General features: G+C 41.1%; 1 protein-coding gene across 1 annotated transcript in view; it reads left to right on the plus strand.

The window, feature by feature from the left end:
* The window catches only part of PLEKHG1 (pleckstrin homology and RhoGEF domain containing G1), a 203073-nt gene that overhangs the window by 42396 nt on the left and 146618 nt on the right, over positions 1 to 14059 (plus strand). Inside the window, exon 2 of the mRNA XM_014605490.3 lies at positions 7886 to 7956. Within this exon, the coding sequence (XP_014460976.1) occupies positions 7911 to 7956 (46 nt within the window). The 5' untranslated portion in view covers positions 7886 to 7910. The remainder of the gene's footprint in view (positions 1 to 7885; positions 7957 to 14059) is intronic.

Raw genomic sequence — 14059 nt, forward strand, 5'->3', positions numbered from 1 at the left:
AATGTTGTCTTCAGTAGTGACATCACCATTTGTTTGATTCCTTGAATGCAGCATTTTAATAAAGCTTTATGGGGATGGAAATAATTGGCCTTTCCTACTTTATGAAGTTTTGAATTTTGTTTTGTTTTGAGCAAACAAAGAATTTCAAAATCATCTGTGAAAATGCAATTCCTGAAAAACATTGTTTTGGGTTAAACTTACCAATTTTATTTTGGTATTCTTAATATTATAATGGATTTCAAAATGAGAAATCACAATGTTCCATTCTGAAAATGTTAAAATGCAGAATTTGAGTCTTATGCATGTGTGTTCTCCATCTGTCTTGTTTTTTCCTTAAAATGAAATTTCATCCATGTCAGTATGATCCCATGAGAAATTTTGTTTTTGACAAAACAATATTTTCCTATAGGAAAAAACGCTAACAGAACATCTGAACAAGCTTTTATTTTTGTTAGTCATTTCCATCTGAAGAATGTATCCTAATTAAGTTTTCTAAAGAATAACATAGGGTTCATGACAGCTGAAGTGGTGGGGACAGCCCCGTGCTCAGGCAGAGGAAATGGGATCTGGTACAGCTGTCGGATAAAGCGCTCTAACAGAAAGCACCTTAGGTTAGTAATCATCCATCGAGGGTTAACTTAGAGCACGATCCACCATTTTTAAGTGCTCTAAGAGCCCTAAACTTCTGTTCAGTTTGCCTTTAGAGTGCTTTCTGCTGGTTTAACATGGATTATGTGTAACTTCTATATCTAACCTAGAGGGCAAATTGCTAGTACCCAGTTACTGATTCCAGTTTCGGGTGGTGAAGAAACTCAAATTGTACCGTTTTGTGAGGTTTTTCACACTGGATGATATCCAGTGTGGGAGCTGGGTATTATTTAAATAAATGGAGCAGGGAGGGGAGGGCTAAACCCAATTAGGGTAAAACAAAAAATACAATCTCAGTATTTGAAGTATATAATCTCTTTTGATTTTTACATAATTCTGTACCTACCATCATTTTGATCTAAAGACCTTGGGGAGAAAAGAAGGTTTCTTGGAATCTGTGCATTATTACTGAACTGAACAGAAGCAGGAAGAGCCAGAAATCTCATGAAGTGCTCCTGATGTATTATTTTTCAGACCTGTTTTGCAGACTCAAAATATTTGCTTAGTTCAAATGACAATCCAAACATTAAGATTTTTTTTTTTTTTTTTACTTTAAACTCCTGGCTCTTTCTGGAGTACCACTATTCAATTTTGTTTCTATCTAGAGAATAAAAATGGGAACTAATAAAAACATTTATAGTCACTGAGAGAGAATGACTGACCTGAAGCATCTTTAAAAAAGAGAGCTAAAATTTCAATTCATAGCTATTTAGAACAATTAAAAATATGTTCAGTAATGTTTATTTTTAATAAAGTATGAGTCATTTAAGAGATTACAAAGCCAACTATACTTTAGGACAGTTTGCTTACTATACTGTTGCCTATGTTGCACGAATGAATGGCATTTGAGTTATGTGGGGGTTTTTTAAGTTATAAACAAAAAAGATCTTTTAGTTGCTGATGTGCTCCTGTTTTTGCATGTTGTAACAAATGGAAGTTTAACAATTTCTCATTTTTGCTCTATTTGTTAGAGCGGGGGTTGTCAACTGGGGATACACATACTCATGGGGGTACATGGAAAGTACTAGGGGGTACGGGCAGGCAGGCAATATGAGCAGGGTTGGGGGAGGGGCGAGGGCAGCAGCTCCTCTCTGTGGGCTTCGCAGGTGCTGCCTAGCCGGCTGGATGGGGGAGGTGGCTTGCATGTGGCGGCCACCCTGTGCCACGACTGCCTGCCCCCTCACTCCATGTTTGGCTACCACCCCCCTCACCCCACCCCCGCTCTGCCAGCAGGGGTTGTCTACTGGGGGTACACATACCCCCAGAGGTACTTGGAAAGTACTAGGGGGTACAGGCAGGCGGGCAGTATGAGCAGGGTTGGGGGAGAGGGGAGGGCAGCAGCTCCCCTCTGTGGGCTTCGCAGGTGCTACAGACAACCTCTGCTTAAAAAAGGTTGAAAACCCCTGTGTTTGCAGCACTTCTGAGTTTTGAGGGGAAAATCAAATGATCCTGACAATGTTAAAGAAATTTTGGTCTAAGACCTACCACTGAGCCCTTTTGGGTGGTCCTGGCTGATTCTGGTATGTAAGAATGCATGCTTTTGGTTTCTGCTAGTCTCGCTTACTTTATTTGAGAAATATAAACAGTATCACTGTGTTTATTCATAAACTTATAGTTAAATACATATTGCATAGAAGTCTTTCTAATTGGAATGTTCCTGTGAAGAGTGCCTAAATACATATAAAGTACTTAGAATTACAAATACTGCAGCTTTTATACTCAGTCCTGGACCCAGGAAGTTTTAAGTTGGCATAATAATATAGTGTCAACTAATGCTCAAATAAAAGACATTCAGAGGTGTCCTGGAAGTTTTCATGAGGTTCCTATTGTAACTGAACTTGCAACTACTTTCTTAATTTAATGAGTAATGTTTATGTTGAAGCTGTTTGCAGCAGGCCATACTGAGAAACATTAAGAAGTCATAAGCGGGCCTCAACATCAAAAAATCATGAAGCTGCCTTAAAACTCATGGCATTGGGATGGTGGTACAGGGAAGGTGTTTTGATTTACTTCCTGGTTTTAGAGTCTTCAGCCTGTACCCACAATTGTCAAGCTTCACTGTGCAAATCTGAGAGCTAAGAACTTCCATTTTTTTTTTTTAATAAAAGCTAAGATTTTGCTATAGCCACCTGTTTCCAAGAGCTGGGTTTTGACTCAAATAGAATATGACTTGCAAAACAGCCATGAGACTTGGCAGTACCAAGTTCACTGAAAAAAAGCACATGAAATTAATATAATTTGAAAATAATATTAATTTATCTAGAAGATCAGACTGTTTGTTGATCATTTTTGTACGCTACTCTATTAAGCTTCTTTCCTGCTATCTGTTAATAGCTTTAGCTACATGACAAGATCCCAATGTGTAGGGCTGGGCGGGGGCAGTGCCAGCTCCACCAGACCCAGTCCCAACACGTGAGGGTGGTGCTTAATCCCCCTGGACTCCATCCCAGCGTGCAGGGCATAGGATGGGGCAGTGCCAGGCCCCAGAACCTTGTCTGACCTGCAGATGGATTCTGTGCCATTCATCTGACCCATGAGGCCAAAAGGTTGAGCACCACTGCTGTAGATCATAGGTCAGCAACTTACAGTGCCAGGGTCAGATCTGGTACGTGGAACCCTTAGATCTGGCCTGTGGAACTATGACTTTGGTGTCATCCAGCAGCAAGGTGACACTGCCGACACTGTCCCACAATCAGGTGCAGAGATGTAACATGCAAAGAGTGCACCCAGGGAAGTTGTTTTTCACCCTTTCCACCCACCCTTTGGCTTGTACCTTCTGGTTTCTTCAAGAGACAGCATATAGGAGTAATAGCAACCAGCAGCGCAGGTACTGTGTGAGACGGTGTATAAGGCCTTCTGGGAATTGCAGTTCTTTACAGTGGAGTTAGCTGTTGCTCAGGACAAGCTGTCACATTATTTTTGTTGCTGAAGGGACTTTAGCTATGCCCAAGGGACTTTAAAAAAAAAAAAAAAAGATGATTTTGGCATGGGATCAAACCTTCCCCCTGCAGCAGCAAACTCTACTGCTACTCTGCAAATTTCCCAGAGCAGTTTGTGCTCTGTGATATGCACTGCCTGTGCTGGTGCTTCCTGTAGCTAGGAAGTACAGGTGGATGGGAAGATGAGGTGTCCATCCTGAACCTTCTGGTGCCCCTCCCCTTAGTCAGGGGTGGGCAAAATGCGGCCCGTGGGCCAAATGCGGCCTACCAGGCCATTCTATCTGGCCTGCAGGGCCCTTAAAAAATTTAGAAAATTAATATTTATCTGCCCTTGGCTGCCTGTCATGTGGCCCTCGATGGCTTGCTAAAACTCAGTAAGCGGCCCTCCACCCAAAATAATTGCCTGCCCCTGCCTTATGTGGTGCTTGGAGCACATGCCCTACTTCTCCCTTTCCCCTCCTCCAAACAAGAAGTTTAAAACCATGTTTTAAAGATTTTCTAGAGAATATGATTGGCCCCTGTTATTTTGCATTTGCTTAAACACATATTTTATTTTAATATTATAGAAAGTAGCATCCATTATGATACAGCAGTTTAATGCAAAGCTGTCAAATTGGGATATTTGTGAAAAACCTTTAGTGGAATAGTAGTGTTTGTCTGGATTTTCAAAATTGTTTCTGGCAGCAGTTAAAGCTGTTGAAAGTCTCTCAATTAGTTCAGTAAACATTATATTTTTTGTGGAGTAATTGAATGACCCTGAATTCAATTTATGAGTGCATTATTAAAAAGCCCATGCATAGAACTACCAGCTTGAGTACTGTTTGTTATTTTTCAGCAAACACTGTCATGCCTGAAGAAGAGGCACATGTGCATAGACTCTTGAGAGGTGAATGTTGGCAGATGTCTCATTCTACATGTAATGTTCTCAGATTGTGATGTCACAAAAGCCAGGTTATGACTTCTTTATAAGCGCTAATAGAAAGGAATGCTTGTCTTTAATGAGCAGGGAAATTTACATGCAAAATAAAAATAGAATATTTCTGTCAAGAAAATAAATTCTTATGTGAATGTTCTCTTCTTGCTATTTAACTCCAGTACAAAACTCCCTTTTAAAAATATCCTAGTTATTTGTGAAAGAGATTAGCAATTTTAATCTTATGGGATCACTGGATTACCCTCAGTGTGTTTTCCTGGTTAATAACACTTAAATGTTTATCCTAATTCTGGGATGTTCAGACAGAAAGGATGTTGATAAAATAACCATGTTTTGAAGTGTTAATGTTGTTGTACTTTGCATTTTTAATTTAAAACTTTTTATTTAAATGCTTTGAATTTACAGAAGTAATTTTCTGGCATTCTAAAATAAATTAAAAAATGAAATACTATATTAATTCATGTGATTATTTTATTCCAATATATCCCATTGTTTACTAGTACCTATTGGCTTTACTGGTAAATTACTGAGTAGTAAGTAATTTATGCATTGGCTCAGTATTCAGAAACCATATGTATCACTTCATTGAATTCAAATTGATGGTAGTTAGCTTGCCAAGCCTTTGGAATTAGTGTCTGTGTATTTATTCTAACCAACTGTTTAACAGTGATAAGCACAGGTAATTAATTTGGAGTAATCTGTTTAAAAAACAGATGCAGATTCATTTTTAATCCCTGCTAGAGAGTGGCTACAATCCGTGTTTCTGTTTTATTATAGATTTTAATACTTAAAGGATTTCTAGGAAACTTTAAGCTATCAGGGCCTTGTTTGTTTAAATTGTGTGGAAAAGTGTGCAGCTTCTATCCCTACAGTCACATGGACAGTGATCTTTTTGAATAAATGCTTATAATAATTGAAATCATCTTAGTGACAGGAGGTGGAAAATCATCAGCAGTTTCAAGATGTATAGTAGTCACTATGTAGGTGACATTTAGCTAAGAAAAAAAATCAGGCAAGATTTGAAGTGACTGGGGTTTTTTAATTGAACAAAGATTGAAAGATTTGAGCCTGAGCTGCTGTGAACTAAATTATGTTATATAGTCTTAAGTAATGGAGATAAGTGAGCAGTACTTTATTTCCTATAGTATGACTTTGGATTTCACCCAGAGATATCTTAAAATCATGCCCAGTGCTCCTAAGTTTTGAATATATATTTAAAATTGTGAAATTTCAGCACAGGGATGGTATGCCTGGTATATATCCAATTAAAATTTCTAAGAAATCACAAATATATTGCATTGTTTACATTTTATATATACACAGACCTTTGTTGGAGATCTGTGCTGCATTCTTGTTTGGTAGATCTGGTAATAGGGATTTAGACAAATCCTATGAATCAGAGAAAGCCATAACAGTAAAAAAAATAAATCTTAACCCCCTCTCTTAGCTGTGCAATAAACTGAGTTTGGGAAGGTATGGAAGTCTCCCAGAACGTTGTATTCAGTGCCCTTGTAGCCCTTCCTCTGCTTTCTAGAGATTATCCATACAAATAAAGCAACTCGCCTTATGCAAGGAAGCTATTAGGGATAGAAAAATTGAGTGATTCTGGATGACTTTTTTCCCTTTCATTTAGTGCCAAAAAAATTAGGCTGCCTAGTTTATTACAAACATGTATGGTGGTATATATTGCATTGTGCTTCACAAATCATGATCAAAGACACACGTCCTGTCCCAAACAGATTTATACCTTTGTCTCCCAGGTGAAATACTAATGTTGCTCAAATTAGTGATAAGGAAATCTGTAACCAACTTCCCAGGGAAGTGGTCTTCGCCCCTACCTTGGGCAAATTCAAGAGGAGGTTGGATGATCACCTGTCTGGGGTCTTGTGAACCCAGCATTCATTCCTGCCTATGGCAGGGGGTCAGGCTAGATGATCTTGAATCATTCAAATGCTTAAAAGCGGGACTTGAAAAATGTTTCAGATTTAATTTAGCCATGGACTCATACAAAAGAGAAGGAGGACCAATTGATGCAGGGCTAGTCCGTGGGTTGGTGCCTAGCTGCCAATCCCTTCAATGCTTTTGCTGCTGTGGTGGCTGGGTTGGTTCCCCAGGCTTCCCCTCCCTCGTCCAGCTTCCACTTCATCCCCCAGCTCCTGGGGGCAGGGTGGTGCTGTGCAAGGGTTCAGGGCTGTCCATGCTGCATACATGATAGACATGGCAAAGAAATCAGCTGGGCTTTGCATGCTGTAAACAGAAGGGAAAATCTGGACAACATATGGTTGGGGGGAGAGGGGCGCTGCTCAGCCAGAGCTCCCTAGTATGGTATTTAAAGTTTGACAGCCAAAGCCTTCCCTCAGCCAATGCCAAGCAGCTCGGCCTGTGCTGTCTGGAGTGGTGTTTTGTCTGGTCTGACAGACCTGAGTGAACTGGACCTGGGATGCTGTGGGGTTGAGGCTGACAATCAGCTGATTGTCAGTCCCAGTTCCTGGAAGGCCCTGGGTCTCTAATGGGACCTGGGATTGTCCATCTGGGTCAACAATCAGCTAATTGTTGGTTCCACATAGGCACCCAGCTTTCAACTAGCCAATGCAGGGAGAACCAAAGGCAAGTAGTAATGGCACTATTGGGAAATGATCCCCAATACCAAAATCATGTCTCCAGCCATATACATGTGGCATGGCAAGGGATGTGATTATTAGGTTCATGGATTGGATCCAATTATGTCATTAAATCAATGTGTGCCAGTGGCCTTTGAAGGGTTGCCCATATTTAGGGAGAAGGGTAATCTAACAAATCTTGTCCCTCTCTAAATGTATAGTCCTATTGAAGAGTGAGATCACAAACCACAATCCAGTAGTATTTAAAATAAACAAATACTGTCTTACAAATAACTCATATAAAAACATTGTTTTAAAAACTCAGGATTGGTAGATGTTATAATATATGTTCTAAAACTTAGAGAATTCTATTATATTTTGTTAAGTGGATATGAATAGTTCCTCCATTGCATAGTAGGAAGACAGGTATTTGACTGAGAATTCACTTAAAAATGTAGAATTTGAAGGAAAAAAAGTCTTTCAGACCAATTGCTGATATGTCTTATTTATTAAAATGATCACAGGTATCTATCAGATTCCTTGTACTATCCATCTAGGTTAGTAAACCCTTACTGCTGTTTTAACACGTAAGTCCTGCTATCTTGTTAAAGACACTTGGAATGAGTGGCATTCTTCAATTTTTTTGAGGGGGTGGAGGTGACTGAAGCTGAAACTATAACCCTAACCTGCGGGAGGAAAGGTGTCTTTCACCTGGAATGTACTGACTGTGCCTGAGAATACTTTTCTTTCTCTATATCCCTCAGGTTTCAGTAACCTGGTCTTGTTGAGATGCCAGATAAAACAGGGGGTCCGGAACCTGTCCCCAGGAATGAAGGTTAGTATTGTTTTCTTGTTGAGAAACCTCTTTCTTATTTTCTCAGACTAAATATTGATGGTGGGGGGACATAACCCTTATATCTTTGGTGAATCTAACCTGGAAAAGATTTTAAAATGTTGATACTGTTACCAAATTTGCCCATTACTTTGGGGTGTGCTCATTTATTAGGGATAGTTCTAGGGTCTTGGTGATTCTGTCAGTGTGCTGCTTGTGTTACTATACGGAGCTGTATTTCTCCCTTCTGCAAGCCCTCACCCCCAGTGGAGCTATCTTGCAGGACTCAATCTCAATGGGACTGGGTTCCTCCAGTCACCAAATCAGTCATACACACAAACACACACAAATTAACGTGACACGCCTGATCTGGCCGGGCTGATCAGCATGGACAGGCTGACACCCTCATATGCCAAGAATCAGTTCATAAGAGCAACAATAAAATGCAGTCAGACACAAGCACACAGGTAAACAGAATCCCTCTGAATCCGGCTGGGTGTCCAGCTGACACCCTCATGGGCCAGCATTCAGTTCATAAGGGCACGTCTGAGTCAAACTGGGTCAATCAGCCTGTACAAGCTGATCCCCTTATGTGTTTCAAACTCAGCACGTCCCAATCTTTGGCCTCTTGATGAGCAGACCCCACAATAATTTAGGCTTCAGAGGGATCTTTAGCATAGGTAAAAGAAGCGTTGCTGCAGAGCACGGGAGGAAAGAGAAGCAGAGAAGGAAAAATATACTCAATTACTACCAGTTTGACTATAAAAGTTATTTATTGCTAAGCATATGAAATGTATAATAGTACTAGTAGTAATAGCCATGCAAAAGAAAAACAAACACAAACAATGACAATACTACCCTGGTTTCACTAAGTATTTGGGGAAACTTAGCTCAGGCTTAACTAATACAGTTCAGGTTCAGAAGTTTATGCCTAGACAGAAGAGACAAAACGCTGGGGTCTCACCTAGTCCACCTAGTTTTTTGTACTCAGGCTGCAAAGCTGACAGGCACAGTCCGTAGCACAATCCTTGAAGAGAGAGACGATCTGTTCTTCCAGCGTCCCAAGAATGAAAGGGGATGGTGTCAGCACAGGAGTTTTCTTCTTCTTTCCTTTTCTCCCTCTTTCCTCCTGCTTCTTTTTCTTTCTTTCTCTTCTTTAAGCACATACACTTACAGATTTTTATACCCTCAGTTCAGCTGCTTCGAAGCACCCTCAGTAGTGTAAATCATTGTCTTTTCTATTGACAAGGGGTTATCTGGTTTGGACCATCTCAGGAAACTGATTGATAATCAGGAAACACTTAAGATTAGGGAGTAACCCAAATACTTGGGAGCCAGTTTGAGATTCCTATGGATGGCAGATATACTGATGGGATATCTCATGGTTTCTTCAGGAACAATAGATAGCTTGCAGCATCAGGATTTGGGATTTTTACTTGTTGTGCACAAGCCTCAGTTTAGCATGACTTTTCCAGATTTAAAGCAATTATTGGTGTGCTCATAACCTTTTGTGGAGAGGACTTCCACCAGTCGTCTCGGGAAAGATATGACAACACCTGGGATTAGGGCTCCAGCAGGCTGGATGCTGTGATGAACCCTTAACCATTGTTCAAATGTTGCCCATACCCCCTCTGACTCGGTCTCTTGCCTCAGCATTCCCTAACCCGGCAACCGAGTTTTAGTCAATCAAGTTTAAATAGGCCTCCCATAGTGGGACTGGGGAATGTACGGCCCGAGATGCCTATTAAACTTAGAGCTGTGTGTGTGTGTCTTGGGGGGGGGAAGTCCTTAGTAAATCCAGATTAGAACTGGTCTGATAAATGCTGAGCTGGGTGTGTGTGAACATGGGTTGATTAACATTGGAAGCACAGATTCCCCATCATGCAGCGCTCTCCTGCTTCTCTGGTCCCAGAATTCACTGCAGTCTCTGCTTCAGGCTTTCTGTTTTCCATCTCTCATGTAAATGAATGGTCATCTGGTTCCATCTCGGATGTAAATGAGACCTAGGGCAGTTGTTTCACTCTTATCACCCTTATCTGGAGAGTTTTAGGTGCGTCTCTCACTGCATCTTAATCAGTTTCGTTTAGGTAGAGGAGGGGAGGGAGGGGGGTGAGTCCTTTGTGAGTCAGACAGACTGCATCCTGTGCCAGGGTTGCCCAGGAACACAGAGCTGAGATGTAACAATTCTCAGTTTTCATTGCATTTTTGACTTCCAGAAAAATTATGATAAAATCTTCCTATTTATGCATTTTTTTGATATTTGTCCAAATATTGCTTACTTTTCACTTATTAGTGAAAAGCCTCTTTCCTATAACATTTATTGCTTTAAGTAATTTAAATAAACAATATTTGCTAACATGTAGAGAGGCTCAGTGAGCTGCCTTTTTTTAAACCGTATAAAGATAGCGCCTAATATTTTGTTGGCAGTGAGAATATTTTTGTTTTCTGTGATCAATATTTCAATGTGAGAGAATGAAATTCAACTCCCAGATCTATATGCAAGCACCTAAATAAGTAATCTCAAAATTCAAAGGTGTGAACATCCTTGGTTCTTATTGAAATTAATTGAATCTTCAAATAGTATCAATTCTGAGAATCTGGATTCTGTGAATCTGGATAAGTTTCTATCATTTGAAAATTTTAGACTCGATTCCTAGTGAAAATGAGTTGTTACAAATCTACTGTATATTTAGTGTTCTTCTCTTAGAATAATTTGGGAGTAGAAGTAGAAGCCTTTTAGAGGTCATAGCTTGAGAAACTTCAGTATAGCCTTGTGGTGGGGGTTTTCACTTATACCTGTAGTCTGTTGCACAGCTGGCCATTTGTTCTGAAGCTGATTTACCAAGCTCTCCATCTCCACCCATTAAAAAATAAGCAATTTATAATTGAGAGATTTCTTTGGGAAAACTTCCTTAGCTTACCTACAAAGAGCCTGTCTACTAGTTTCTGTTGCTTTGGTTACTGTGTAGTTTTGCCAAGGACATTCTGAAAGCAGTAAGATACATACATACGTACATACATACATACATATATATATTTATATATATATAAAAACATACTTTTATGTCAAACCCTCCAGATGACTGCACTTTTAGGTACAAGCCACATATTTTTATATACTTCGCTTATGAATAAGCATTGTGCCATAAAAATGTGATTTTTAAGCACTGTACTACTTTAAGAAATTTGTGATTTGGAGCAGGTTATTCTCATGTACTTTAGCCTTATATTTCTTTAAGGAAGCTAGGTAAACATGTCTTTGGTTTTCCAATAGTAGCATAGCAGAGCAAATGCAGAGGACAGAGCAGTAAGAAGTAGGAGCTATTGTTGCACTTTTGATCTAGCAAAGTGAGGACAGTACGTACTCTGTGGGCAGGCTGTTTGGGATGTTGTGAAATGTGGATGTGCAAAAAAAATCCCCTTATTTCATTCAAAATAGAGATGGATCTAATGTACTAGAACATGTTGGATTGTTGTATCTTAAATTTGTAGGTTATTTTAAGTCCTGAATAGGATATCAACTGCTAGAATAATTTGCCCTTTAAGTATACAATTGTTTCTATGGAATTCTGGCTGGCTGGTGTCCATTTGGAGTTTGGTATCAGCTGTGGGCTAGCGTTTCTTCAGTCAAACCTGGAAAGCTTATCTGGCCTGAACTGTTTCAACACAAGGCCTGGAAAACTGAAGATTTTTTTCCTTCTTTTTTATCAATGAACCTAATGTGGCTTTTTAAATTGTATCTGTGTCTACTTCTACCTGAGATAAAGTTAATTTATTCCTAGCTCACAAGAAATTAGAGAGAAATAGGTGTGTTTTACCAAGTATAGCTCTTACATATGAAACATTTATTTTCTTTTATTTGAACAAATGATGCACGTAGTGAATTATAATGTATAATAATTAAATTAATAATAAAGGAACATTATAAAATAGGGAACTCCAAGGCATCTGTTGTGTAACAATAAGGTATGGTACAACTAATTAGAAAAAAATACCCCATTTCTAGTATGGACTTTAAGGCCCATTTGAATGATAGTCCTCCCTCTTCAAACTGATGCTGTATCCCCCAGCTAGAAATTAAAAAATTTCTGCCAACATTCAGGAATAAAATGGAAATGAAGATTTCTGGCAAAGAACAAAAAGTTAATAATGACTTTCTGACTCTGCATGTGTTTGATCAAATCATAATACCTCTTCCCCTTGTCCTGAGCTCTAGTTAACTGAGATATAGAAATGGTTACAGAAGGACCTCATGAGGCAATAGGAAAACAATGATCGTAAATCCACGTTTGGTTGTTTGGCATCTTTGGCTGCAGCTCAGCTTGTCTATCCAGGCTGAAAATTCCATTGAAAAATAACATGAAAGATTTTTTAAGTGAAACACAAGTTTGTAATCATTTATTCTTCAAAAGCCAAACCTTCAACCCAAACATGTTTGGAGTCCAAAATGAGAAGCTTGTTTTTCTGAAAGCAAAATGCAATGACACCATAATTAAGTTCTCAGAGCAAAATTCAGTCACTTAGTCCTAATATGGTAATAGATAGCAGGGAATTAGTGAAGTGATTTGTAAGGTTAAAGAAAGCCAGAAGGGATTCAGGATGCATCATCTCCAGGATCCTAGTTTTCTGTGGTAAAAAGTTGCAAATTCTCTAATAACCAAATCAATGATTAAAATTAAAGGGCCCCACAGACTCCCCAGCCCTGCTGGTGCCCCTCTTTGCCCCACAACAGCCCCCCCAGCCCTGTTTGTGCTTCTTGCCCCCCCCCACAGCCCCTACCCCCTTGCCTTTCTGGAGGGGTCTCCCAGCTGCCAGGGCTATGGGACCAGGGACCCAGGTCCATAGCTCCCTGCCCACAACAGCAGGCAGCTGCAGCAGGAGCACAGATCCGAATCCCCCACTGCTGCCTGCCTGCTGCTGACTCAGGCAGGGGCGAGGCTGGCTCCTGGTGGCCGTGCGCACTCCCATGGAGCAGGGGGGACCTACACCCCCAGATCTGTGCAGCAGGTAGGCTGCGGGCTTGAGCTTTTGCCCTGCTTCCCTCCCACAGGGCTGCTATAGACCTGCAAGCAAGACAGCTGGGGACAGTGGGGCAGTGCCAGGATCTCTTCACCCCCATGCTGCGCCTTATGCACCTGCTGTTGCTTTGAGTGGTGGAGCCCCATGCTGCTTCCCTCAGTGCAGCCCTGCGTGCAGGAGGTGCATCACTGGGGCAGCACGGAGTGAGCAGCCAGTACGATATCGCCGCATAGCTCTTTTGTCCAAGAGCCACTTTGGTTTCATGTGCCCCCAGCCTGGCACTCCACCCACAAGCGGGGAGATGTGGAGCCAGCCAGGCACTCTATGTATTTCCCCAACACCTCCCCGCTTGCAGCCGGAATGCCAGGCTGGGGGTACATGGAACCAAAGCGGCTCTTGGAACCCTTAAGGGAAGCCGCATGTGGGGGTGCCAGCCGGGCACTCTGTGCATTTCCCTAACGCCTGACCGCTCCCTCAGCCCCCAGCCAGCTTCTACCCTAGCCCTGCCCCGCACCCCCCCCAGCTCCCTGCAAGCCCCACTACCACTTCACAGGCTCCAGGAGGAAAGTGAGCCTGACCTAGGCCTTGTGACTGATTAAAAGCCACAGGCTCTGTCCCTCCCCCTGCCCCTTTGGGCAGGGTTGGCACTTTCCCACCCTTTTTGCAAAAAGCTCTTGCAGGCTGGAACTCAGCCAGCCTGCAGAGCTCTTTTCAAAAGGAGGAAATCCATGGGTTTCTCTGCTAAAAAGAGAAAATCCACGTTTTCTCTGATAAAACCAAGAACTCCATGGTTTTCTCCATTTTTCCATGAGAAACGGAAAACCTGGGTCCCTGGCATCTCCCTGTATTCTTTTCAGGCAAGCAGGTTCTGCCTTGCTTATGTGCTGAGCCTGCTTCTAATCTTAAGAGTATTTACAGGCATAACCATTGTATTGATGTCAAATGGTACTGATATAAATTGTTGCAGTGTAACTGTTATACCTGCCTCCTGTAGTGATATAAGTATAAAATAACTGTTGCATCTTTAACTTTGTTACATTCAAAGTGTAGGGATTTAACTTGTATCACCCACCCTGGGTGGCCAGGT

Source organism: Alligator mississippiensis, chromosome 1, assembly GCF_030867095.1.
Source record: "Alligator mississippiensis isolate rAllMis1 chromosome 1, rAllMis1, whole genome shotgun sequence".
Taxonomy (NCBI): Eukaryota; Metazoa; Chordata; order Crocodylia; family Alligatoridae; genus Alligator; species Alligator mississippiensis.